At 34.7% G+C, this 27,853-nt stretch overlaps 2 protein-coding genes across 2 annotated transcripts in view; one reads left to right on the top strand and one right to left on the bottom strand.

Moving 5' to 3' along the window:
• LOC134716784 (uncharacterized) overlaps window positions 1-27,853 on the top strand; it is a 182,630-nt gene that overhangs the window by 144,018 nt on the left and 10,759 nt on the right. Inside the window, exons 94-108 of the mRNA XM_063579792.1 lie at window positions 2,627-2,788; window positions 3,161-3,264; window positions 3,658-3,725; window positions 5,188-5,348; window positions 5,843-5,948; window positions 6,388-6,533; window positions 7,004-7,203; window positions 7,787-7,895; window positions 14,954-15,085; window positions 15,414-15,580; window positions 16,327-16,621; window positions 17,428-17,577; window positions 24,154-24,244; window positions 24,866-25,008; window positions 25,415-25,617. Coding sequence (XP_063435862.1) covers window positions 2,627-2,788; window positions 3,161-3,264; window positions 3,658-3,725; window positions 5,188-5,348; window positions 5,843-5,948; window positions 6,388-6,533; window positions 7,004-7,203; window positions 7,787-7,895; window positions 14,954-15,085; window positions 15,414-15,580; window positions 16,327-16,621; window positions 17,428-17,577; window positions 24,154-24,244; window positions 24,866-25,008; window positions 25,415-25,617 — 2,237 coding nt within the window. The remainder of the gene's footprint in view (window positions 1-2,626; window positions 2,789-3,160; window positions 3,265-3,657; window positions 3,726-5,187; window positions 5,349-5,842; window positions 5,949-6,387; window positions 6,534-7,003; window positions 7,204-7,786; window positions 7,896-14,953; window positions 15,086-15,413; window positions 15,581-16,326; window positions 16,622-17,427; window positions 17,578-24,153; window positions 24,245-24,865; window positions 25,009-25,414; window positions 25,618-27,853) is intronic.
• On the bottom strand, window positions 18,440-24,139 carry LOC134715880 (uncharacterized). Its single transcript, XM_063578408.1, has 2 exons — window positions 22,861-24,139; window positions 18,440-20,583 (listed from the first exon to the last, which is right to left on the bottom strand). Exons 1-2 carry the CDS (start codon window positions 23,456-23,458, stop codon window positions 19,580-19,582), a joined length of 1,602 nt encoding a protein of 533 aa, XP_063434478.1. The 5' UTR covers window positions 23,459-24,139; the 3' UTR covers window positions 18,440-19,579.

Below are 27,853 nucleotides of genomic sequence, written 5' to 3'. Positions count from 1 at the left end.
CAACTGTTGGCAGAGGTGGATTTAGGGGGGGCAGGGGGCCCGGGCCCCCCTTTTTGGATAAAAATTTGGTTGCTTATATAGGGAATCACTGAAGCGTGGATCTGCCACTGGTTGGGGAATCTTGAAAAGCAGCATTTTTTAGTGTTTGTCACACAATGGAAAAATTCCAAAATTTATTCCTCATTTATATTCATTCTCATTCATGAAATGTATGCAAAAAGTCTAAACATGTTTTGCATGAAGATGTTATGGATTTCACCTACATGATCTATCTAATAAAATGATCCTCATATTTTTTTTTCATTTAACTGTGGAATACATGTATGTTATTCTGCATCAACAATCAAGTAAAAATAAACATACAAAAGTCCTTGAACAAATTTGATTTATCAATTTTTATGCCGTTTGCCACAAATAATTCTGAGTCATTATCATGCAGCTTTATTCATGCTTATTCATGTTTGTCACACAATGGGAAAATATTCTAAGTCCAAAATTTATTCCTCATTATTCATTCTTATTCATGAAAAGTATTCCAAAAAATTCTAAGTCCAAACATTCAAGTTAATTCATGTTTATTCATGTTGACAAAAAGGGTTTTATAACCCCTAAAAAACAACTATGAATTCAGGAAACTTGATTATACTATAATAAAATAAGTGTCTAGCATTTTAAGAACATTTATTTGTTGTCTCCAAACAGTTATTAAGAATTCATGTATATTCCACTTAATTCATGTTTCTTATTCATGAATAATTTTGACACTGGAATAGTAACCATGAATGGAAGTGGAATATTCATGAATATTCATGAATATTCTACCTTATTCATGAATACATGAATATCATGAAAGCAGGGAGAAGGCACATGATAAAATTAAGTACAAAAATGTATCCCATATATTTGTTGTAATCAGACTATTTCTTTTTACTGCAGAGTATTTGTCTTTCAGTAAATACTGTTCTAATGTACTTATATTAGAATGAGGACCCATTTGATACCTGGTGGACTAACAGTCTTTGAGGGCACATCAGCTCAGTATAATAAACTATGTATAACAAACCTTTCTAAAATTGTCCATTTTTAAATTTTGAATTATAAGGAAACTAAGTTTTCAACTCCCTAAGGCAGATTTGACCTTAGAGGAATTTTAGGAATTTTTTGTTCACATGGATTTTTCAGCTGTTTTGGTTTTTATACATTTTTACAATTTTAGCTCTTTCAAAGTGAGCAGGATTCTGACATTCCATGTTGGCAGATTTTAAATAAATCTGAGGGTCTTGCCAAGATAAATTAGAATTGACATTGTTCATGTTCGGTTTATAACTGACGTCAATTGGATCAGGTGCATGTTCTTTCTGGCTTGCTGATAACTGCTGAAGCACCGCCCGGATATAGCCGCCATCTTGGGTTACACTATGGGCGCCGCCATCTTGGATTAGGCTGCGTGCGCCGCCATCTTTATTTACACCGGAAGCATGTCCGTGTTCGCCTTCTTCCTGTGCGCATGTCATACGTTTCGACGGTTGCATGTCCACCTTCTCTATCTCGGCACTATTGTCCTTTCGAAAAGTTTTATTGACCGCTTTTGATAACAGTTTTCGCTGTCCTATCGGCATGTTCGTCTCCGCCAAATCAACGGCCTCAATTAGTGACACCGCTTCCATGTTTTCGAATCCTAGCTCTAGGATTGTATCAGTGGTACGTTCACTGAGCTTCATGACGCCGGCCCATGTTCTCACTTTATCAGATGGTCTGTTGGACGTGGCCATAAATGTGATTTCATCATCGTTTGAAATTATTATATTCCGCCGAGAATATTATGCATAAATGAGCGCTAAGGTAAACAGCCACACAGCAAACAAGCAAGTAATAATAGTCAATCCTGTCTCATTGACGAGTTAGTAGCCTCATATACGTAACGTATGAACATCTTTGCAGGTATCGAAAGAATAAGCAGTCATAAATAGTCACAATGATGCCTAGTCCAGCAGTATACAAATCGTAGATTATCGTTGGACTGTTTCTAATACTCTTACCGCGCACATGTATATATTCTTGTAAATCATTTGTTCTAAACAATAGCAGAATTCTGTGTCTGTATCCAATATGAAATTAATTAATCCATTGTATGATGTGAATTCATATACGATCATAATAAAGAAAATATTTTCCCAGAAAATAATAATGGCTGCTGCAAGCAAGCGTTGCTTCAGGAATAGTTAAGTCTGTGTGCATAAAACAAAGGCCCTACTAATTAAGCGCTGATTGGTTAATTCAAAATTAGCTATGAATCTCATTGGTTAATTAGTATGATCTCGAAAAACAATTAGTAAACGAGAAGCAGATGAGGCAGTGACTGGGAAACACCATTGCTGATTGGTTAAAAACCTAGACATGCAAGTGCCCTTAAGAAATTACTGAATAGCATTCCAAAACGTACTAAGTATTAATACTCTATTTAAATAAAATAGTTCCATTATTGATGTTAGAAGACATATGTGAAATAACATAGAATGATTTATCAGTCAACAAATATCTGTTTACTGAAATATTTGGGAGGTGTAACATCAATAAGCAGTAGCTCACAGTTTTACTTATTTTGATTATTTTAATGTATTTAAAGGCAATAGAGATACAAGCGACAAACAAGGGAATTGTCCACCTATTGGAAATAATACTGTTGGTATCTGTGTGGAGGAATGCTCCAGAGATTATAATTGTACAGGGAACCAGAAATGTTGTTCAAATGGATGTGGTCATGTCTGTATGGATCCTGATTCTAAAAGTAAGCTAAAAAAAGATATTACTAGCTAGGCTCTTCAATTACTCAAATTGTGTTGAAATTTATTAAATATTACTTAAAATTACAGTCAATTGAAAAAATATGACTTGTTTTATAGAAAGGTAAAGGTAAAGAATATTACTGAAATTACAATGAAGTTAGAAAAATTACTTAAGTTATAGTGAATGATCAAAGAAGAAAGTTTTCATGCAGCAGAGGGATTATGGTTTATATTGGTCTGTGGGTCATGTTACACTTTTTATAAAACATTAGCTGTTCTGTCATCTATAGTTGCTTACCTCCCCTTCATTTGGAATTTAGTGGATTGTTTTCTCATACCACATCATTCATACAAAATGTTTTATATCTTTACAGAAGACGACTCTAGCAGGTTTAACATTACCATTAGATTTAACTTAGACTGGATGCCAGAATATAGAGAAGAAAACAGTACTTTTAGATCAACACTCACCAATGAGGTAAGATGGAAATACTTGGTTTTTATTTATTGTAAATTCAGAAATTATTGTGCACATTTATTATTACAATTTCAGGAAGTTTGATACAAATAAATATATGTATCACATATCTTAATTCTAAGTACACCAATTGCATCTCTCTAATATTTTTATAGTTAATGTCTCCTTTTGTGCGTTCTGAGTTCTCTGTATTTTAAAAATGAATCATTCAGGAGATTATTGTATAATTAAAATATTTGCTGAAAATGATAAAATATTATACACAGCCTTGTTTGTGCTTGGAGCATAGCAATCTCCATAAAAGATTAAAGAACTATTATATTTATATATGTTAAAAAAAACAAAAAAAAACTATTATATATTTGTATAGATTTCATTTATTTTCCTTTTCAGTTAAATAAAATAGTAGACAGCAGTGAGTTAAAGGCCTACTTGAAGTATATCAGAGTTGTGGTGTTGAGGTATGTAACATCAATACAATGTATTGTGTAAAAAAATCTTGCCCTCACCATATCATTAATCAAATGATGAATGATGATATAAAAATTACCTTGGAGAAGTTTATTTTGTTCACTTATTCACTATATTTAGTATATGGGTTCTTTGCAATGACTACATGTCCGTCAGACAGTGTTTATATACCTAACCTAGACCTTTTCTATTTTCTCTGATACTATAAGCAGAAGGTCAACTATATTTGGTGTAAGAATTGATTGTAAGGAAAACATGTTAGTTTTGCAGATTTCATCTAAGTAAAGGCAACAGTAGTGTACCACTATTCAAATGTTGTAAACATATTGAGAGAAAACTAATCCTAGTTACAACCTTAAAACCAGGGAAACACCTCAACTATAAAAGGAAAACAATGGAACAACAGGAACACTGAAGTGCAACAAAAACAAACACCAACATACATAGAAACGAACTATTTGATAATAATTGCCATATTCCTAACTTGGTCCTAAAAGGACAATTTAACCCTTACCATGCGGTGCTTGTCATATGACGGGTATACCAAGACCACCATTATTTGGCTCGAACAGAGTTTCATACTTTTAGAAGTCAGCCTTATGATACTTATTTCGAAATGTATGCATGTTCTGTCAACCTTTTCTCATGTATAAATTGCATTTTAAGCACAAATATGGACTTGGAAAATTGAAATCAGATGAAACTCGGTTTTCTGGAGAGGTGGGCTTCCCTGCTGTGTCTTACACAGGATGTTAAGAGGCCTTAAACTTGCAAAAATAGTGCAAACCTGCAGGCATATAACTACTGATCATAGTTATTATTGAAATAGGCATAGGAAACGACTACACCCGGTTTCGCGTCCATTTGAAGTAAAAAATCGTGAAATTGTTAATTTTCTGTCAAAATAACCTTCTGTCGACTGCAGAACCAAGATCAGATTCACTCCCACCAAACAACTGTTGGGGTCAATTTGTTAGCTGGGGTGCACTCTTCATGAAGGCTGCATCTTGATATCTTTTCCAACATCCCTGGGCCTCAAGGGTCAAGGTAAAGGACGAAAAATTGTCAAAATTGAAGCTTTTTGCACCTGATGACCAACTTTGGGACAAAATGAATAAAGAGAAACTACATTGTGTGTCCACATTTGTTTAGAAGAGGTAGGAAGATACCAGAGGGACAATCAAAGTCATAAATCAAAAATAAACTGACAACACCATGGCTAAAAAAGAAAAAGACAAACAATAGTCCACAAAAACACAACATAATTTAAAAGACTAAGCAACACGAAACCCACCAATAATTTGGGGTGATCTCAGTTATTCATTGTTATAAGGTGTATCAAGCTACATTCTGGAAGTTAACAAAAATATATTATCTTAACTGCAAAAGAGAAGAAAGATAATAATATGACAAGAAACAAGTATAACACAGGATACTTTATTAAATTTCCAGACCCGGCAGTATCATAGCTGAATGTGAGGCTGAAATAGATATGGATATAACAGAACAGAAACTTGAAATGACCTTGAAGACAAGAATAGAGGAAATCCAAGGTGACCCAGAATACACCCTCTTACAGAAATGGTCAGATCTGTCTGTTGAATCACTCCCAGGTAAAGGATACAATTTACTTATGCAACAGCCATTTGTAACTGAGTTATTATAAAATACCTAATAGGAAAATTACAAGAAGTGAGTTTCACAGATGATTAAAAATAAATAGTTTGTATTAATGAATAATTTAATTTTGGATGTAACGCGTCTTGTGATTGGCTGACGTTATTTTGTTATGAGCCCATAGACATAATTTAGTCATGTGACCGTGATGTCATCAACGTTTTTTCATGGGTTTCTATGTTCATGATTTATGTTGATAAAACAGTAAAAATAAATTGTTTTGATTTCTAACAGTTGTGTTTAGTCCTTGCATCACAAGAGTGAAAAGACTAGATAATAAAAGATGATGATAAATTACATTAACTGTTGAAGTGGTAGAGGTCACTTAGTTTTTCTCTCATCTCATAGTTGAGATAGGTGTATTATCACAGTAACAGTATGTTTATGATAAAGAAAGAACACTTTATAAATGGTGTGCATTAAATTTCAGAATCAGAAGATGCATGTTCAGATATGACTAAGATAGGCAGAGAATTACAGTTGTGCTCTTCATATCTGAACTATATTCAACATAAAGACAATACAACTAACTGTGGGTATGTAAGAGTTTATAATCTTCTGAAATACATCACAGGGTCAAGGGGCATTGGACTTGAATTTATTATTTTTATTTAAAGAGTTTTCTTATAACTCTCAAGACTGTGGAAATGGCTTAAACTTATCTTAGTTTTGACTTAATTATTTTTTTTATTATTATTATTTGATTGTTTTAAGAAATCTAAATCTGAAGTTTGACTCAAGCTATTATATCTGCCATAGCTTAGACTGATACTGTTACTTTCTCCACATTCATCTTTTAATTCTTAAATTGTTAAATATGTTTTTTTTTGTGGTCAGTTGTTCATAGATTTTCTATTTTTAGGCTAAATACATTTCCCATAATATAATATAAAAAGTGTTAGTACCAAATCACATGTACAATATTACTAGACAAGTAAATTTCCTTTGATAAACATAATAATTTCCATTGTTTAGGTTGTACAACTATTTCATGAACTGTGTGATAAGCAGTGTAACAGCCAATAGACAAAAGTGTACAAGAGACTCTCTAGAAGGAATCATGCAAACTGTATTTGAGTCTTTTGGTCTATCAGATTTAATGACTTTACTCAGTTGTCCAGGTGAGTTTTAAGTTAATTGATTACTAAAAGGCTTTACTCAGTTGTCCAGGTGAGTTTTAAGTTAATTGATTACTAAAAGGCTTTACTCAGTTGTTAAGGTGAGTTTTCAGTCTATTGGTCGCTCAGATTTAAAGACTCAGTTGTCCAGGTAATTTAAATTTATGCAATGTTTTAGTATTGAAAACTCAAACATATGTTTCACACAATAAAAATTTTGTACTGTCATAAATGTATTAATGCATTTTAGACACCCCTTACTCTTTTAACTTGTTCAAAATTTGTGTGCCACATACATTTTGTACTAAAGTATTTTAAAAAATGTCCTATTGTTGATATTTGTCTGTCATCATCCTGTGTTTATTTATTTTTGGAATTTGATTTCACAGATGCATAACCGTATAATTTAATACATGAATATTTACTTTACAATCTTCGTATTGCACATATCTTTTTTCTTTGGGAATTTTCAGGACAGGGTTCTGTGTATTATAGAGCTGATTTAGAATATATGAAAACAGTTATCAGATCTCACTTTTCTGATACCCGACACCATGATCCACAATACAGTGCCTACAAGCAAGCTGCTAAACAATTTATCTTTGATGAGTTCAAGAGATTTGGATTAGACACTGAGTACCATACCTTTAACGACACAGCAGTTTCATCTACAGTAAGTAGAAGCTAAACTTTAAAGGATGAAGATATTATGCTTATTAAATCTATATTAATGGAATCTGATGTTCAGAAGTTGCAGTTTGTTGATTTGGTTTATAAGTGTTTCTTGTTTCTCATGTTTGATTAGATCAGCTTGTTGGTTTTCCTGTTTGAATGTTTTTGAACTAGTCATTTAAGGCTTGCTGTTCAGTGTTGGCCAGGCTCAATGTTGAAGTCTGTGCTTTGGTAGTTTGCCTTTACAACTTGTGAATTGGATGGAGAGAAGTCTATTGGCACTAATACCACATCTTCTTGCATCTATTACAATTTTAAATCTTCAGGATTTGTTTGCAAAAAAGATCAGCAAAAGTATCAATATTACTGAGACAATGTATCAACTTTTCACAGGAGTTATTGCCCTTGATAAACAATATGTTTATTCAAATTGGTATTAAATCTATTACACAGTCATATTTCTCATATTTGTGATATCAAATAAGAGTAAAAGAGTACCACAAAGTGGCCATAAATTAAAAATTGAAAACTGTATTTCATGAGCACAACTATCCCATCGATATATCAATTTTTCTTTTTTTCAGGCAACTTTTCAATCAGTGATTGGAGTACTCAAAGGAACAAGATTCGGAACAGCTGATGATTTGATTTCGGGTCTTGGTGCACATTATGACACAGTTAACACATCCAAAGGTAAGGTCTTGGTACACATTAAGACACAGTTAACACATCATAGGGTAATGTCTTGGTGCACATTACGACACAGTTAACACATCATAGGGTAAGGTCTTGGTGCACATTACGACACAGTTAACACATCATAGGGCAAGGCCTTGGTGCACATTACGACACAGTTAACACATCATAGGGCAAGGCCTTGGTGCACATTACGACACAGTTAACACATCATAGGGTAAGGTCTTGGTGCACATTACAACACAGTTAACACATCATAGGGTAAGGTCTTGGTGCACATTACAACACAGTTAACACATCATAGGGTAAGGTCTTGGTGCACATTACGACACAGTTAACACATCATAGGGTAAGGTCTTGGTGCACATTACGACACAGTTAACACATCATAGGGTAAGGTCTTGGTGCACATTACGACACAGTTAACACATCATAGGGTAAGGTCTTGGTGCACATTACGACACAGTTAACACATCATAGGGTAAGGTCTTGGTGCACATTACAATACAGTCAACACATCATAGGGTAAGGCCTTGGTGCACATTACGACACAGTCAACACATCATAGGGTAAGGTCTTGGTGCACATTACGACACAGTCAACACATCATAGGGTAAGGCCTTGGTGCACATTACGACACAGTCAACACATCATAGGGTAAGGTCTTGGTGCACATTACAATACAGTCAACACATCATAGGGTAAGGCCTTGGTGCACATTACGACACAGTCAACACATCATAGGGTAAGGTCTTGGTGCACATTACGACACAGTCAACACATCATAGGGTAAGGTCTTGGTGCACATTACGACACAGTCAACACATCATAGGGCAAGGTCTTGGTACACATTACGACACAGTCAACACATCATAGGGTAAGGTCTTGGTGCACATTACGACACAGTTAACACATCATAGGGTAAGGCCTTGGTGCACATTCAACACATCATAGGGTAAGGCCTTGGTGCACATTACGACACAGTCAACACATCATAGGGTAAGGTCTTGGTGCACATTACGACACAGTTAACACATCATAGGGCAAGGTCTTGGTACACATTACAACACAGTTAACACATCATAGGGTAAGGTATTGGTACACATTACAACACAGTTAACACATCATAGGGTAAGGCCTTGGTGCACATTACGACACAGTTAACACATCATAGGGTAAGGCCTTGGTGCACATTATGACACAGTTAACACATCATAGGGTAAGGTCTTGGTGCACATTACGACACAGTTAACACATCATAGGGTAAGGTCTTGGTGCACATTACGACACAGTTAACACATCATAGGGTAAGGTATTGGTGCACATTACGACACAGTTAACACATCATAGGGGAAGGTCTTGGTGCACATTACGACACACATCTTAGGGTAAGGTCTTGGTGCACATTACGACACAGTTAACACATCATAGGGTAAGGCCTTGGTGCACATTATGACACAGTTAACACATCATAGGGTAAGGTCTTGGTGCACATTACGACACAGTTAACACATCATAAGGTAAGGTCTTGGTGCACATTACGACACAGTTAACACATCATAGGGTAAGGTCTTGGTGCACATTACGACACAGTTAACACATCATAGGGTAAGGTCTTGGTGCACATTACGACACAGTTAACACATCATAGGGTAAGGTCTTGGTGCACATTACGACACAGTTAACACATCATAGGGTAAGGTCTTGGTGCACATTACGACACAGTTAACACATCATAGGGTAAGGTCTTGGTGTACATTACGACACAGTTAACACATCATAGGGTATGGTCTTGGTGCACATTACGACACAGTTAACACATCATAGGGTATGGTCTTGGTGCACATTACGACACAGTTAACACATCATAGGGTAAGGTCTTGGTGCACATTACGACACAGTTAACACATCATAGGGTAAGGTCTTGGTGCACATTACGACACAGTTAACACATCATAGGGCAAGGTCTTGGTGCACATTACGACACAGTTAACACATCATAGGGTAAGGCCTTGGTGCACATTACGACACAGTTAACACATCATAGGGTAAGGTCTTGGTGCACATTACGACACAGTTAACACATCATAGGGTAAGGTCTTGGTGCACATTACGACTCAGTTGACACATCATAGGGCAAGGTCTTGGTGCACATTACGACACAGTTAACACATCATAGGGTAAGGTCTTGGTGCACATTACGACACAGTTAACACATCATAGGGTAAGGTCTTGGTGCACATTACGACACAGTTAACACATCATAAGGTAAGGTCTTGGTGCACATTACGACACAGTTAACACATTATAGGGTAAGGTCTTGGTGCACATTACGACACAGTTAACACATCATAGGGCAAGGTCTTGGTGCACATTACGACACAGTTAACACATCATAGGGCAAGGTCTTGGTGCACATTACGACACAGTTAACACATCATAGGGCAAGGTCTTGGTGCACATTACGACACAGTTAACACATCATAGGGTAAGGTATTGGTGCACATTACGACACAGTTAACACATCATAGGGTAAGGTCTTGGTGCACATTACGACACAGTTAACACATCATAGGGTAAGGTTTGGTGCATATTACTAGACAGTTAATACATGGAAGGGTAAAGATTGTTATAGATACAAGTTTCTTTAAAACAACAGCGTTGAATTAATAAATGTTTAACCTTAAAACAGGATATTGAATTGAAAGATTGTTTTCTTAAAACAGCAGCAATGAATCAGATAAACGCATCGCATTATTGCATAAAAATTTTGTAAATATATTAAGTGCTCTCTTTTCAATGAAATTAAGATATATGATTAATTAATATTAGACTCACAATATTGAAATAAGTTTAAAAAGAGGAATCATGATCTCTCAATTTCGATCTTACATGAAGAACATTCAAATAAAGAATTTAAACTGAACTTTGAAACATTCCTTTGATTGGCAATATAATATAATAAAATTTGGAAGTTCTAATGAATAAGTTTACAAATACACCCCGTATAACCCCGATACAGATAAAACCGGACGTTGACGCGTTCGAATCGAACACACCGTGTTACACTGTGTTCTGACAATTAAAAATAATACTTTTAAAGAAAATACAATATCTATTCTTCGAATATGTTGCTCCAATATATACTTTGCCATAAAACTCATTAGTTATTAAAAGGTTTTTCAAATATGTGACATCTGTATGTACAAACATCAAAAAACGCACGACGATATCAGTGATAAAACGTGCTTGGTATTTTGAAATCTTCAAAAAATAATGTTTCTCTTACCTCATAGCTTTTTAAACATACATTTGTGAAAATTTCATATTTGAAATTAACAAATTTATTAAGATCGTATCTTTATGTTGTGTCTAGAAAAAGAAAAGTACAAGTTTTAAATTGTCTTTATTTTCATGTTGTGTACGCTTCGTTGTCATTACACCTTTTTGTACTGTACTCTTCGTTGACAAAATATTGCGTTTGTCAGTGAATTTTGCATGTATAAGTTTATACGTTGGTATGATTATAACCAATATGCATGTTAGAAAAAAATAATTTATCAAAGTTTCATGCAGACAGCAACCCATTATAACCGTTGTATTGTTGGAACACTCGTAGAGGCATTTTGTGCATGTAAAAAAATCCTTATTTATACGAAAGTGTAAATTGGTAGCAATAAGTAAAATCACAAAATTATTGAACTCAGAGGAAAATCAAATCTGAAAGTCCCTAATCACATCAGAAAATTATATGACAAAACACATAGAAAAACGAATGGACAACAACTGTCATATTCCTGACTTGTTACAGGCATTTTCAAATGTAAAAAAATGGTAGATTAAACCTTGTTTAATAGCGCTAAACCTCTCACTGTGTACGACAGTCTCATCAAATTCCGTTATATTTACAATGATGCGTGATCTAAACAGACATAATAACAAAAATTGTCCAAATATGGGAACAATAGTCGTGTTCGTCTTACTATTTCAAAAAGAAACAATTTAAGAGAACACAAAAGGATCTATCAAATTAAAAACACATTCAAAACTCGACAGATCCATAATATGGCTTAGCAGACATGAACACACGTCCGATTTCTAATTGGATACAACTTTTGAAAGTGTTTACGTGACAGTCAATGTACGGTTAGGGTGGAGGGTTGGTGCCCTCTAACATGTTTAGTCCCGTCATATTCCGTATGTGCCTGTCTAAAACCAGGAGCGTGTAATTCAGTAGTTATATATATTTGTTATTCACTATTTTGTGTATAAATTAGGCCGTTAGTTTTCTCCTATGCATTGCTTTTAACTTGTAAGTTCGGTGTGTTTTATAGCTGACTATGCGGTATGGGATTTGTTCATTGTTGAAGGCCGTACGCTGACTTATAGTTGTTCATTTTGTGTCGTTCGGTTTTTTCAAAGGCGAAGAGTTGTTTCAATACCACATTTTCTTTTTAATATATACAGCGATATGTGTATACAATGACCACGCAACTTATAGCCACCAATAGTAATACAGTTTCTTTTATGTGAAGATGTAAAGAATAAGAGATAATTTTTGATATTCAACTGGTTTGCTTTCTTCAATTATGTTTTTTGTTTGTTTAATTTTTAAGGTTTAAAGATTGTGCTTAACTTGCTCGAACATTACAGTCTTTCTACTGTGATGGCAAAATCTAAACGATTCGTAATTCTTGTTACTATTAACACCTTAATATCTACCCACCCATTTATATTCCCAAGTTACCATTTGTGTCATCGGTAAATTATGCGGTTGAGTTAAGCATCAATCATCAACTTAGAACTTAGTCATTTGCTTTGTTTCTTCTTTCATGTCTTAAAAGTTATCAATAAAAAATGAAACGTTTCTCAGATGGTACTGACCAATTTCTGCACCCATGTTTTGTTAATGACACGCGTACGTAATGGCTGATTTTTGGTTGCTTAAATAAAGTTCACTTGCAAATATGTCATGCGTGTTCAGGATAATCACACAAGTAGCAACACATATTAAATGTAGCTCCTGGAAGGAGGCCCTCCGGAATCAAGCCAGAGAAGTTTGGACTGCCACTGGATTAAATGAGGTAAATTGAATAAGGACACAAATGTTGCCTTTCAACAGGCCATTTATGGACCTCTCATAAAGTTTTTGCAAGGGTTTGCACAGTGTATAAGCGTGGTGTTCTCTCAACACAAGACATTGGATCTAATGTTCCCATTCGGATTGGACGTGACTGCGTACTTTTACATCCCACACAACTAAACGGTTGGCCAACTTCAGTCAGGTTTTACTGCCGGTCGGAAAAGAAGACCAAAGTGACCATATCTAATAGTATATATCCCAGTCACCATTCACAAAATTCTTTCATTAAATGAAATTAAAAAAAAAAATTTGGCTACAATGTAGAAAGTTTTGCCGTACCTGTTAAATTAAAACATCACTTAACATTTTTTCAATATAAGCATACTTATGAGAATTCATAAGATCGTATATTCTCTTAATATTGTTTACTTATAACTATTTGGCATTGCACAAGTTCATGCATTTTATTACGTCTTGACCTAAAACCGTTAGATATATACTGACTTTGTCGATATGTTATGTATATGGTTTTTGTGCCTTGTACCAACATTATGAGTTGATCTAATTGCAACTGTACAGGTTGTTTTGTATCGTGTTGTGCTGTTACGCGAGTGTCCCGTGTAAGGAAGATTGTTGGGTGCTCACTTGTTAAATCCCGCCGCATTTTTTTTGTGTGTAGTCCAACGTCAGGAGCCTGTAGTACATTGGTTATACAGATCTGTCATATTTTTTTCTTCTTTAATACATAATTTTTAAGTTATCAATATATAACCGTTAGTTTCCTCGTGTTAATTATTTCAAATGTGTTTTTTTTTATATCGGGGCCTTTTTTTAGCAGACGATATGGTATAGGTTTTCCTCATTGTGAAATGTTTTATAAAAACACCCATTTCATTTAAACTTAGGTGAAAAGTTGTATCACCGGCCATCACACCACATCTACAAAGCTTTAGATGTAAAAAATAAATAAATTAAGAAAAATGCCGGCTTTCGTCTAGGCGAATTTGGACAAACATCGGTATTTGGAAGAGCCTTAAATTGTGAAAAGTAAGTCATTTAAGTTTTATTGACTGTACTATACTTTCTCTGGAATAAATTTTTAACTGTTCATTTCATCTGGAATAACGTTGAAAGTCCCAATTTTTAATAGAAACATTCCTATCTGATGTGAGTTGGTTTATCATTGAAACTTTGGCTTTGTATGACTGATATTTTGAGTTCAACTTATTTGACTAAGTAAACAGATAAAAATTTACAATAAAATACAGAAAAAGAGTCGTCGAAACCATCTCGAATACCTTGAAAAGAAAGTGATTTGTGAAGGTTTTTGTCAACGAACTGTACAGTGGTTATTTAAAAACGCACAACGAACGCGACACATTTGATGGAACGAACAATACAGTTAAAGAAAACTTATTTATTAGGTTATTGCGTTTATTCTAAGTTCTGCGCCACATTTGAAGGCACGCAGTAATGCACCGTATAATTATTTATTATTGCCTAAGGTATAAATATGGAAATGTGTATGTACGAAAAGATATTCAGCATTGTTTGTCTCATAAAACGTATGAAATTGCACCATGTCTGTGCGTTTTGCATCGAACAGTTTTATCAAACGTTCTATGCAATATCTAAAACTTACAACAGCTGTATAGTTGAATAAATAAACTATCATGCACATTGACATGTTTATATTTCATCGTATAAGTTCTAGAGAGGCAATCGAAATTGTTGTCATCCCAAATGTTGACCTAATTATCGCTTCGAACGCGTCAACGTCCGGATTCATTTGTATCGGGGTTATATGGGGTGAAATATAAAGTTAATTAAAAATGCACATGAAATATGTTTAAATGATAATCACATAATGTTAGTGCTTTTCTTAAAACATTGATATCAAATAAAGGAAAGAAGAAAAAAAGATATGCAAATTTTCTCAGAATAAATTAACTTATTGGTTCTATTTATACAGGAGTGGATGATAATGGTTCCGGTGTGGCAGCCATGTTGGAAGTCGTCCGACAAATCACTAATATAAATAATTCAGGATACAAGAGCAAAAACACAATTATATTTGTCTCTTTTGATTTAGAAGAATATGGAGGTATGTTATTAATATTTATCATGAAATAATAAATAAGAAAAAAAAAATTATTTAAGAGTCTTAGAGAATTATTTAGAGATAACTGATATTAAGGATTGAAGAGATAGAACAGATATGATCTGCAGTTCCCTCATAAGGAGAAAACATCAAAGTTATCCTCTTGTTACTGTGATATTTTTTTTAATATTACCTGAAACTGAAAAATTAAGAAGACTTTTTAATTGTCATTTGAGTACATTACGTATTGTTTTGACTATTATTCTTCTTATAAATTGTATTTTCTAAACCTGTAAGATCAACAATTGGCAATTTATTTATTTTTACCTAGGGTTGTCTGGAAGTAGGAACTTTCTACAGGACTGGATCACTCCATGGCTGATAAAGAATTATGGCTCCATACCAACAAAACTACTTGGTGTTATTATCCTTGACACAATAATGGAGTATAACACTTCTAGCCAATCACAGGTCTTTCCACTAGGTGCAATGGACCAGGTAAGGTCAATTGATAAGTTATAGTTATTTTGAGGTTGAAAAATATTGTTTAACATATTGTAAATTCAGAAATTATTGGGTGCATTTATAATTGCGATTTTAATTTTTGCAACATGAAAAAAATCCAGTTTAATTCAGAAATGAGATTTTAAAATGTAAGTTTAAATTATTGCAATTATTCTACTTGCATTTTCACAATAAGAAAATTCGGGCTCTCACATTAAATGTTATTTTTTTGTATTCTTAAATTCTACTTCACAAGACTTTTAACATGCCATTGAAAATATAAATGTTTTTTAACAACTTCACAGCTTGATGCATGGGCTACCTTTCTTGTATTCCTAGCATCTGCATTAAACATCAAATTCATTTGTTCTTCTGGTAAACTTTCAAATTTTTTTGGCGTCTGCTGTGGCGCTTTAAATTGTGGTTGCTATGTGTGACGTCATAACATAGAATAATTTTGGACCAGAATGGCTTATATCTGGATCTTATTTTAGCACTATTTTTAATATTGACTGTCAATACACATGTAAATAGAAACAAAGCGCCATTATACTTACAAACAGAAACAAGGCTTCAGATACATAAATGTGTAACCCTTGAAAAATGTTATCCAAATATCCAATGAAAACAGTAAAATGCTACACCATATGTAATATATAGATATATATATCTTTGAACTTTCTGTAGTGATATTCATGATAGAAAGCATGGATGAAATATATCATACAATTTAATTTTAGTTTCAGCAATATTTCCCAAGTGCTGTTGAAAGTATACTATCAGATGATGCTAGAGGCGACTTCATCTCTTTAATATACCGTCAACCTACTGACGATAGAGTTCTGGCTGAGACATTTGGCTCATCCTGGGCAGCTGCAGGAAGGTCTGAGTTTGAGATCGAATCGTTCCCGTTGCCATTTGGAGACTTATCGAGCATTCCACAGGAAAATCTAGCACTTATGTATCAATTCCTGAGAAGTGACCATTACAATTTTTGGGGAGCTAATTTACCTGCCATATTTCTTACTGATTCAGGTAACGTTTAAATATTTTATTTTAATTTGATACCTAGAAATGTCCAATGGTTCAAGCTTCAAATCAATTGAAATTATTTGTCAATTTGAATACTGAAAATTTAGAAATAGAAATGTCCATATAGTGTAGCAAATCAGTGATGAAAGGTAAAAAAAGTGAGATCTAATTTATTTCATTAAAGATATTTTGTGATGGAAAATTAATACTGAAATAATATACAATTACTGTCTTTTTGGTGAGGTAAATATGCCGTTTTATTGACTTTTGAAAAACTGATATTCACTGACAGGGGCGGATGCAGGAATTTTCGAAAGGGAGGGTGCTAACCCAGGGCAAAGCGGGGGTGCAAAACATATGTCCCGATACAAATGCATTGATCAGAAAAAATAAAGGGGGAGTGCGCACCCCCGTAACCCCCCTATTGATCCGCCACTGACTGAGGCCAACGACCGAAGTGAATATCAGTTTTTCAAAAGTCAATTAAACCCCATATTTACCGAAACAAAAGTCAGTAATTATTTTATTCCATATTCAGAGAGAAGAACATGTATTTAATGAATAACATATACCAAAACAAATTTAACCATAACGTTGCATGTAAAACCGGGTGACGTTTAGGGCGGTGAATAACACTTTCTCAAGTGAATATGCTTTTTTATTCAAAAACCAAAAACCAATTCATAAAGAGAAACCTACTAAAATAATACCAATATGGAATAATAAAAGTTATCCATTAACGATAAACAAATAAGTATACTGAAAATTGAAGTGTTAAACCTCCCACGCTAATATTTTTTTATTTTTAGCCAATTTCCGTGGTGATATGATACAATGTTACCACAACCCTTGTGATGACCTTGACACAATGCTGACAGATGAAAATGTCAATTTCATGGGTAAAACAGCAGACACAGTTACAGCTACCATTCATAGACTTTCAGAACCTTTCACAACAGGTTGGTCATTTACTATAATACTAAATATTCTTTATTTTCAAACTTGGAAGGCTTGTCTGTGATTATTTTGGTAGCATTGAATATTTAATAATGTTTTAAGCATTTAAATGTGTTACCTTTCCAACCTTATAATTTTGATAGTGAACCAATTGATGTGAGGTATGGACTTAAAACCATTGGGATCCATATTTTTTTTCTTCTTAATGAAAAGGATCTACGGTGGCCAAGTATTGAACAACTAAATTGCTAGTCTGTCAACACTAAAAAAAATTACAATGATCTATGAACAGTCTCTACTTAAATCATAGGGTATTTGAACATATTTATGTTTTGTCTTATGATATTTTTAAAAGTACACATTACAGGAGCGTAGCTAGAAAGAAACGATGTGGAAGCAACTAAAAAAATTTAGGACCCTATTATGCAGAATTTTTTTTTTTTTTTCGGTTTTCGGTCATAGGACGGTTAAAAGAGAAGCTATATGTAGATAAAAATTTATGAATATAAAACTATTAATAAATCTTCTGAATATATGGTAATACATAAACAAAACATATTTGTGATACAGAATTTACTCAAAATTGTCCAAAATCTGTTCTTCGGGTCTGGGCAGAAACAAACTTCTCTTTTACTTTGTCAACATTCACACTGAAATCCCGATGAATATGCAGTAATGCTATGTAACTTACGTTGTTCATTGTTGATCGGCCATTTGTTTTCAATTACATACGTAGTACCGTGACGGATAGATCTCATTCTCATGTGAAAACGATGTGGATGCACTTGCTGTCGTGCCTCCAGGTAGCTAGGCCTCTGCATTACATAGCAATAGCGTTCTATTAATCCACAAAAACTTGTCCCACCCAGATCCTCCCTTATTTGATGTTGCATATTAAGGCCAGTGGTACCAATAACCAGGTTGCTATCCCTTTGGTGCCCACACCTAATGCTGAAGAGTTACAATGCAGGTAGGCACTTGATTTACACTAATCAGAGTTAAGTAGCGGGACCAAGGCATAAGCTTACTGGTTATTGTATTAAGTACAAATTGAACAAACACAGGTTTGGGAGAAGAATCACAGTTTAATATTTTCTTTGCATATCAATACGCAATAAAGATATTTACAAAGAAAGCAAAATCAAATTGAAAAACTGTGGTACTCCATACAAGAAGTACATAAAAACTGTGAATTCTTTGAAACATTACTACTCTACTAATTAAACAATATAAAGAATGCATAGATTCTACAAACAATATCTGTAATATACATATGAATATAGCAAATATCAATAAAAGTCCACTAGGGAGTGGTGGGTGGGAAGAAATTATTTTCCCGAAAATTATAAAATGACTGCTACAAGCAAGCGTTGCTTTAAGAATAATTATGATTGCACGTTTAAAACAAAAGCTCTGCTAACAAGCGCTGATTGGTTAATTCAAACTTAATGAGCAATCTCATTGGTTAATTAGTATGATCTCGCAAAACAATTAGTAAACGAGAAGCACATGCAGAAGTGACTGGGAAACCCCCTTGCTGATTGGATAATAATCTTACAGGTCAAGGCCCCTTCATAACATGTGTACAGCATTCCAAAACGTATTGTATCTTAATAATCTATTTATATAAAATAGTTCCATTAATCCACAAAAACTTGTCCCACCCAGATCCTCCCTTATTTGATGTTGCATATTAAGGCCAGTGGTACCAATAACCAGGTTGCTATCCCTTTGGTGCCCACACCTAATGCTGAAGAGTTACAATGCAGGTAGGCACTTGATTTACACTAATCAGAGTTAAGTAGCGGGACCAAGGCATAAGCTTACTGGTTATTGTATTAAGTACAAATTGAACAAACACAGGTTTGGGAGAAGAATCACAGTTTAATATTTTCTTTGCATATCAATACGCAATAAAGATATTTACAAAGAAAGCAAAATCAAATTGAAAAACTGTGGTACTCCAAAATAATCCCAAACCTGTGAAAAAGTAGTAATTTAGGTTTATGCATCAGAAGGACGCTTTTGACTTAGGGCGGATGCAAAGGCATTCATGACTTGCTGTTTATGAGAAAAGGAAGGGTCTAAGTAACCTTTGTATGCCTCACTTTTCCAATCCCCCTGAGCCTGGATGAGGTCTGACGAAACCCCACATTCCAAAGCGAATGTAGCACCACCCCTGCGAAAGCTATGACCAGAGTAGCCACTGGTGTCCAATTCGAGCTGTGATAAAGAATGCTTTAGCATTTGAAGAAAAGTGGAATATGTTAAAGGAACTGTTGTCCCCTTAGATATGTACAAGAAGGCGGGGGATGGACAGCTGACAGCAGGTATCATTTTAACATGTAACAGCAGTGCCTGTGAAGGACAAAGAGGGGAATTAGGGATTCTGGGAAGTGGAATTTCCAACAATCTGTTGGCAAATTGTATTGTCTTTGACTTTTGTATGCGAAGCAAAGTGCCGCTAGGCTGAAAAACAATGTCTTGTCTACTGAGGTGCTTACCCGCATCAAATTCAGCTAAAGTGGGGACAAATAAATTGGACTTTCTAAAAAAGGAGAAAAAGGCAACTAAGCATGCTGCCCAAAAACTAATATGATTTTGATTTTGAAGATCAAGGGTTGTTAAAATCTTTTTTAACAGTTGAGGTGTGATAGGGAGTTTTCTTTTAACCATTGTACCCAATACCCGTTTAGCCCCCTGCAAAACAGTATGAATGTAATGAGAATCTATTGGTGGAGGTTGACCTGCCTCCAAATGTAAAAGTTTAATTATTGATATATAATTACTGATAGAATTAAAGCACAATTTTTGTGACAAAAATGCAATGTATCTGGCTAGATTCTCTTTACTTAAAGGTACTAAAGAAATATTAACAAGTGCACAAAATTTTTTGTAAGAGTTCAAATAAGTCTGATAAGTCTTTTTTGTGGATTCAGCATAAGTGTAACTCCTGAATGTGTCTACTAAATTGTCCAAGTTAGCAACTTCTCTGCATGCCTGTAAGCCTATATAAAAGAAAACGGAGGGAGTGACAGGACATGTGAGAAACAAGGTGATGCACAAACAATGGTGCTGGTAAGCATTCTTTCATAAAAAATTTACATAACTTTAAATCATGCAACCGTGAAACAGCATCAGCCATATCATTCTCCTTGCCTGGCAAGTGAATAGCCACAAGATGAAAATTGTAAGAAGCAGAAAGCCAGAACAACTCGCGCAAAAAAGTCATTAAGAGTTTATTCTTAGACGTACACTTATTGATACAACTTACAGTTGATGAATTATCGCAAAAAATAAAAACACGCCTATTTTGCCAACACTTAGCCCATCGCTTGGCCGCCAAAGCCACAGCAAATGCCTCTTGCTCATTTATATGCAAAGATTGCGCAAATGGGAAATCCTCTTTCCAATTAACATAAAACCAATCTGTACCAAAAATACCCCCTGCACCTGTTTTGCAAGCATCAGTATATACTGAAGTGACAGGATCAGTGTTAAGTAAGAGGGATTTTCCATTAAAAGTGGACATGAAATTGTACCACCAATGAATATCATGCAAGATATCCCCGCCTAAGCGCATTTTGTGCCAGTCATGCTTGAGCTTCGTAATGCCATCAATGATTCTCCGAAGAAAAACTCTTCCGCCATGAACCACTGAAGAAGCCCAATTTAGTTTTCCCGCAAGGGATTGCAATTGTTTCTTTGAAACATGCTTGCGCTGCTTAAATTCTGATAATTCTGCCCTTAGCTGCTCTAGTTTTGTCAAAGGTAACCTTAATTCCAATGTTGTTGAGTCTATCTCAACACCTAAAAATACTAACTTCTGGCAAGGGTCAAAAACCTTGGACCAACTTATTGCAAAGCCTAACTTGTGCAGCAAGTCAATCAAGACTCTTAGGCCAAGTGCACAGCGCTGCTTAGTGCGTTCGCAGATGAAGAAATCATCTAAATATGCAATAACGGTAAAACCTCTGCGTGACATCATGCGTCGAATAGCCTGTGAAAGTCTATGAAAAATTCCAGGTGCTAATTTTGAGCCAAAAGGTAACTTTTTGTCAATAAAGGTATGAGTTTGACCATCAGGGAAAGTCCATTGCAAACCTGTTACCTGTTGACTACAGCGACTGATGCCAACAGATCTGTAAGCAGATTTCAAATCGACTTTAGCCATGAAACAATTTTTTGTTACTAATTTTGCTGCATCATCAACAGATTGAAACTTTTGTTTTTCCATATCCCCTGCCAAATCATTAACAGCTGACCCAAGTGGTCTGCTACAATCATGAATTATTCTTACACCTCCATCAGGTTTTGGAATGACACCTAAAGGGCTGATAATTTTGGGTGTAGATTCAATAAACTCATAATTCCCATTTTCAATTTCAATTAAAATCTGTTGATGAGCTTTTTTATATAAGGGACTTGAAGGAAGTGCTGAAGGGTGATTTTTTGCTGATATGTTTACTAAAGCCAAATCATTTTGAACTATGTCAAACCCATTTTTTATACCATGTAAAAGAAAATCTTTGTCAAAATCATTTTTTAATTCATTTTGCCAAACATTAAAATCAAGGTCACGCACAGGCTTTACCTTTATCCCCGGTTTTTTGGATGGGCAAAAGACTGATGATGGGCCCCACACCCCTGGAGGGAGCAAACATGCGCAAAGCGACAGCTTTGTAATGCGCACCCTTTCCTACTGTTATACTTTCTGCAGATTTCCATACCTTCTGCAGAGTGAGATGCATATCTTACACTGTCTTGCTGTTTACTTGCAAACTTAGACATGTTAGTTGGACCAGATGCCTGAGGTTTAGTGTACATGGCTTTTGGCCGAAGGTACACAGACTGCAAATGCGGTATGTCAGTGCCCCACCTAAAATTGTGTTGTTTTTGGAGCCTACGGTATTCCCTATCAAAAAACAGCACTGACACAAATTCACAAGATGACACCAAATGATAAAATCGCATAGTATACGACAAATAATCAAGCACCTGTGTCTGTGTCAGTTCACCTGTGCTGAGCAATTTGTACATGATGGACAAATTTGCCCTAGACCACTGACACAGAGACAGGGTTTCAAGTTTCGGTCTTAAAGGTCCCGATTTAAATACAAGTTGCCCCCCTGATGAATCCGAAATAAGGCGTTCCTCAGGCATGCTGGTCCCCCCTAAATCATATGAAACAAAATCAGAAATATCATAAAAATTAATTTTACAGTCTATATTCGATGATTTCAAATAAATTTGTGGATCCTGCCAAGATATATTAGAGTTTATACCTAAATTGTTCATTGAATTGTCATTTACAACTGAATTCACTGCAGTAGGTAAAAGTTCTTGTTGTTTCTGTTGGGAGGCTAATTGCCTCATCACCGCTTGTATATAATAATCCTCCGGTGAGCCGCCATCTTTGTTACTTCGATGGGCGCCGCCATCTTGGATCGGTTCCCGGAAGACGCCATCTTTGTTTGGTCCATTAGAGCCGCCATCTTGGATCGGTCCCCGGAAGCCGCCATCTTTGTTTGGTCCATTGGAGCCGCCATCTTTACTTTTACCGGAAGCATTCTCAAATTCGCCATTTTGAAATCCTCGCTGTACGCATGTACTAGACGTTGATGTCGTCTCCGCATTTATATCGTTCGGAAAAGTCTTTTGTATTGCCTTCAACAAAAGCTTCTTTTGTCCTATAGGAATGTTAGTTTCCAATAAATCGTTCGCTTCGATGAGAGGCAATGCCTCCATACTGCTAAACCCAAGCTCCACGATCGCATCGGCGGTTGCCTCTGTCAGTTTCATCACACTGGCCCATGCCTTAACTTTGTCACACGATTGTCTTTCGGATGTAGTCATAAACGTTATATCCTCGTCGTCAGACATTTTAAATATATACTGTTCGTTCTCAAATACAGTTGACAGAAAAAGTTAATCTTGTCTTACTGACGCGTTGGTAGCGCAAACGCACATCTTTGATATATATCCACAGAAAAAACAGCCATTGCACGAAGCTGCACAATCTAGCTTTATACTCCAATAGACAAATCGTCGACTTCCTTCGGATTGTCGGAAATATCTTGCAAAAGTACGAATGTCACTTTCTGTTAATAAATACCAATCGGGAATATTCAATAATGTTCTAATACGTTTGTCTGCACGTTCGTATATCTCTGGGTTCATTTTCACTACGAAAATACTAATCCATACTATGTTATAATATATACGATCCTGTGAAAATCGGCAGGTTAAGAAATTATTTTCCCGAAAATTATAAAATGACTGCTACAAGCAAGCGTTGCTTTAAGAATAATTATGATTGCGCGTTTAAAACAAAAGCTCTGCTAACAAGCGCTGATTGGTTAATTCAAACTTAATGAGCAATCTCATTGGTTAATTAGTATGATCTCGCAAAACAATTAGTAAACGAGAAGCACATGCAGAAGTGACTGGGAAACCCCCTTGCTGATTGGATAATAATCTTACAGGTCAAGGCCCCTTCATAACATGTGTACAGCATTCCAAAACGTATTGTATCTTAATAATCTATTTATATAAAATAGTTCCCTTAATATTTACAGATATATGTGAGGACAGCATGTTGATGGAATTGATAGTTAATCAATCATGTAACTCATATCTACAAGGATTTCAGAACCAATCCTCTTGTCAGTAAGTATAACATAATAGATATTGTTTTGAAAAATAGGCCATAAGGTAAACATCAATGAACAGCAATCCAACAACTTCAGTTACATTCACCAAAATGGCTACTAAATGTGTTTACAAAGGCCAACAAAGACAACATCGGTATTTAATTTTATATCTAAAGATCATAACAATACAGATTCAAATCATTTCCACGTATAAAAAATTTTGAGACCATTGTTTAATCATGTTACAATTTTGAGACCATATTTTAATTGTGAAACCACTGTTTTATCATGTTTCAATTGTGATACTGTTGATAAATTATGTTGCAAGTGTGATATCTATATAAAACTATTTTACTTATCTGATAAATCAACTAAGAAGATTTTTGATGATCAATGTTTTTGAATAGGGACATATGGTTAGAACCTCCCCCTTTTTCCCTAGTTGGAACCCCCATTTAAAAATGGCTGGATCTGCCCCTACCCCTGCATCATTAAGAGAAGATGTGAGTTTGATAGACACTACCAATGATTCACCATCATTAGTTTATTTGGTAGCATTGTTGATAGAAATCTCTACTGCCTTTTTAAGATTATTTTACATACGGTCTTAATAATTCTTTTATAATTGATATTTTAGAGCACTTAGTAGCATTGTTGATAGATGTTTAAGTCCACTAATGCCAGGAGTAACATGTGACAGGAACAGAATGTTGTCACATGTTGTAACCATGGTAATGGTTGCTAAGATGTTACCAGTTGGATTTGATATCTCAACTTGTGGTAAGCATAACTTGTTTATGTTTGTTTGGTACTTTTTCTTCAGAAACATATTAATATAAAACAGAACATTGAATTATAAGCTTACAGCCATTGAACTAATGTTATAGAATAAAATTTCAAGTACAATTAAACCAATTTTTTTAATACTGCAAATTAAGAAATTAATGCATGATGTTTATTAGTGGAAATTATACTAATGGGTTACCGGTAGAATTGCATTAAAAAGAATGCACATTCTGATAGAGGAAGCTGGGATAAGGTACCAGTATTTTCTGTGTCCAACTAACCAATCTTAAAATTTTATTATGTATTTATCCTTTTTTTCTCCTACCTGAGTATTTCATTGACTTTTATGGGAAGAGCGGTCATTTTTACTCTTATAAAAATTACAATTGTTTTTTTTTAGGTGCTTCCAACCACTCCAATAATGCTAATCAGTCTATACCTGACATGTGTTTAGGACAGTGGGGAAGCTGTGAATCTCAACAAGATTGTCATATGGTCACATGGTCATATAACCCCAATACACAGATGATTTCATTTAATGTAACAGCAGCTATATATCCTGATCAATGGCTTGGTGTTGGATTTAATGGACAGAAAACAATGGTGAGTTGTTAGATAATGTTGGTTAGATTTAATGGACAGAAAACAATGGTGAGTTGTTAGATGATGTTGGTTAGATTTGATGGACATAAAGCAATGGTGAGTTGTTAGATGATGTTGGTTAGATTTAATGGACAGAAAGCAATGGTGAGTTGTTAGATAATGTTGGTTATATTTAATGGACAGAAAGCAATGGTGAGTTGTTAGATGATGTTGGTTAGATTTAATGGACAGAAAGCAATGGCGAGTTGTTAGATAATGTTGGTTAAATTTAATGGACAGAAAGCAATGATGAGTTGTTAGATAATGTTGGTTAGATTTAGTGGACAGAAAGCAATGGTCAGTTGTTAGATAATGTTGGTTAGATTTAATGGACAGAAAGCAATGGTGAGTTGTTAGATAATGTTGGTTATATTTAATGGACAGAAAGCAATGGTGAGTTGTTAGATGATGTTGGTTAGATTTAATGGACAGAAAGCAATGATGAGTTGTTAGATAATGTTGGTTAGATTTAATAGACAGAAAGCAATGGTGAGTTGTTAGATAATATCTGTTAGATTTAATGGACAGAAAGCAATGGTGAGTTGTTAGATAATGTTGGTTATATTTAATGGACAGAAAGCAATGGTCAGTTGTTAGATAATGTCTGTTAGATTTAATGGACAGAAAGCAATGGTGAGTTGTTAGATGATGTTGGTTAGATTTAATGGACAGAAAGCAATGGTCAGTTGTTAGATAATGTTGATTAGATTTAATGGACAGAAAGCAATGATGAGTTGTTAGATAATGTTGGTTAGATTTAATGGACAGAAAGCAATGGTGAGTTGTTAGATAATGTTGGTTATATTTAATGGACAGAAAGCAATGGTGAGTTGTTAGATGATGTTGGTTAGATTTAATGGACAGAAAGCAATGATGAGTTGTTAGATAATGTTGGTTAGATTTAATGGACAGAAAGCAATGGTGAGTTGTTAGATAATGTCTGTTAGATTTAATGGACAGAAAGCAATGGTGAGTTGTTAGATAATGTTGGTTATATTTAATGGACAGAAAGCAATGGTCAGTTGTTAGAAAATGTCTGTTAGATTTAATGGACAGAAAGCAATGATGAGTTGTTAGATAATGTTGGTTAGATTAAATGGACAGAAAGCAATGGTGAGTTGTTAGATAATGTTGATTAGATTTAATGGACAGAAAGCAATGATGAGTTGTTAGATAATGTTGGTTAGATTTAATGGACAGAAAGCAATGGTGAGTTGTTAGATAATGTTGGTTAAATTTATTGGACAGAAAGCAATAATGAGTTGTTAGATAATGTTGGTTAGATTTAATGGACAGAAAGCAATGGTCAGTTGTTAGATGATGTTGGTTATATTTAATGGACAGAAAGCAATGGTGAGTTGTTAGATGATGTTGGTTATATTTAATGGACAGAAAGCAATGGTGAGTTGTTAGATGATGTTGGTTAAATTTAATTGACAGAAAGCAATGGTGAGTTGTTAGATAATGTTGGTTAGATTTAATGGACAGAAAGCAATGGTGAGTTGTTAGATAATGTTGGTTAGATTTAATGGACAGAAAGCAATGGTGAGTTGTTAGATAATGTTGGTTAGATTTAATGGACAGAAAGCAATGATGAGTTGTTAGATAATGTTGGTTAGATTTAATGGACAGAAAGCAATGATGAGTTGTTAGATAATGTTGGTTAGATTTAATGGACAGAAAGCAATGATGAGTTGTTAGATAATGTTGGTTAGATTTAATGGACAGAAAGCAATGGTCAGTTGTTAGATGATGTCGGTTAGATTTAATGGACAGAAAACAATGGTGAGTTGTTAGATGATGTTGGTTAGATTTAATGGACAGAAAGCAATGGTGAGTTGTGAGATAATGTTGGTTAGATTTAATGGACAGAAAGCAATGGTGAGTTGTTAGATGATGTTGGTTAGATTTAATGGACAGAAAGCAATGGTCAGTTGTTAGATGATGTTGATTAGATTTAATGGACAGAAAGCAATGGTGAGTTGTTAGATGATGTTGGTTAGATTTGATGGACAGAAAGCAATGGTGAGTTGTTAGATGATGTTGGTTAGATTTAATGGACAGAAAGCAATGGTCAGTTGTTAGATGATGTTGGTTAGATTTTATGGACAGAAAGCAATGGTCAGTTGTTAGATGATGTTGGTTAGATTTAATGGACAGAAAGCAATGGTCAGTTGTTAGATGATGTTGGTTAGAT

The sequence above is a fragment of the Mytilus trossulus genome, chromosome 4 (assembly GCF_036588685.1).
Source record: "Mytilus trossulus isolate FHL-02 chromosome 4, PNRI_Mtr1.1.1.hap1, whole genome shotgun sequence".
Taxonomy (NCBI): Eukaryota; Metazoa; Mollusca; class Bivalvia; order Mytilida; family Mytilidae; genus Mytilus; species Mytilus trossulus.
This window is presented reverse-complemented; position numbering and strand designations above follow the sequence as displayed.

What these genes read in the sequence shown, in the direction of transcription:
- LOC134715880 (XM_063578408.1), bottom strand. Translation starts at nt 23,458, where the DNA reads ATGTCTGACGACGAGGATATAACGTTTATGACTACATCCGAAAGACAA. An exon ending in CAATTCAATGAACAATTTAG is followed by an intron (nt 20,584 to 22,860) that starts GTATAAACTCTA and finishes TCTTTTATATAG; the next exon opens with GCTTACAGGCATGCAGAGAA.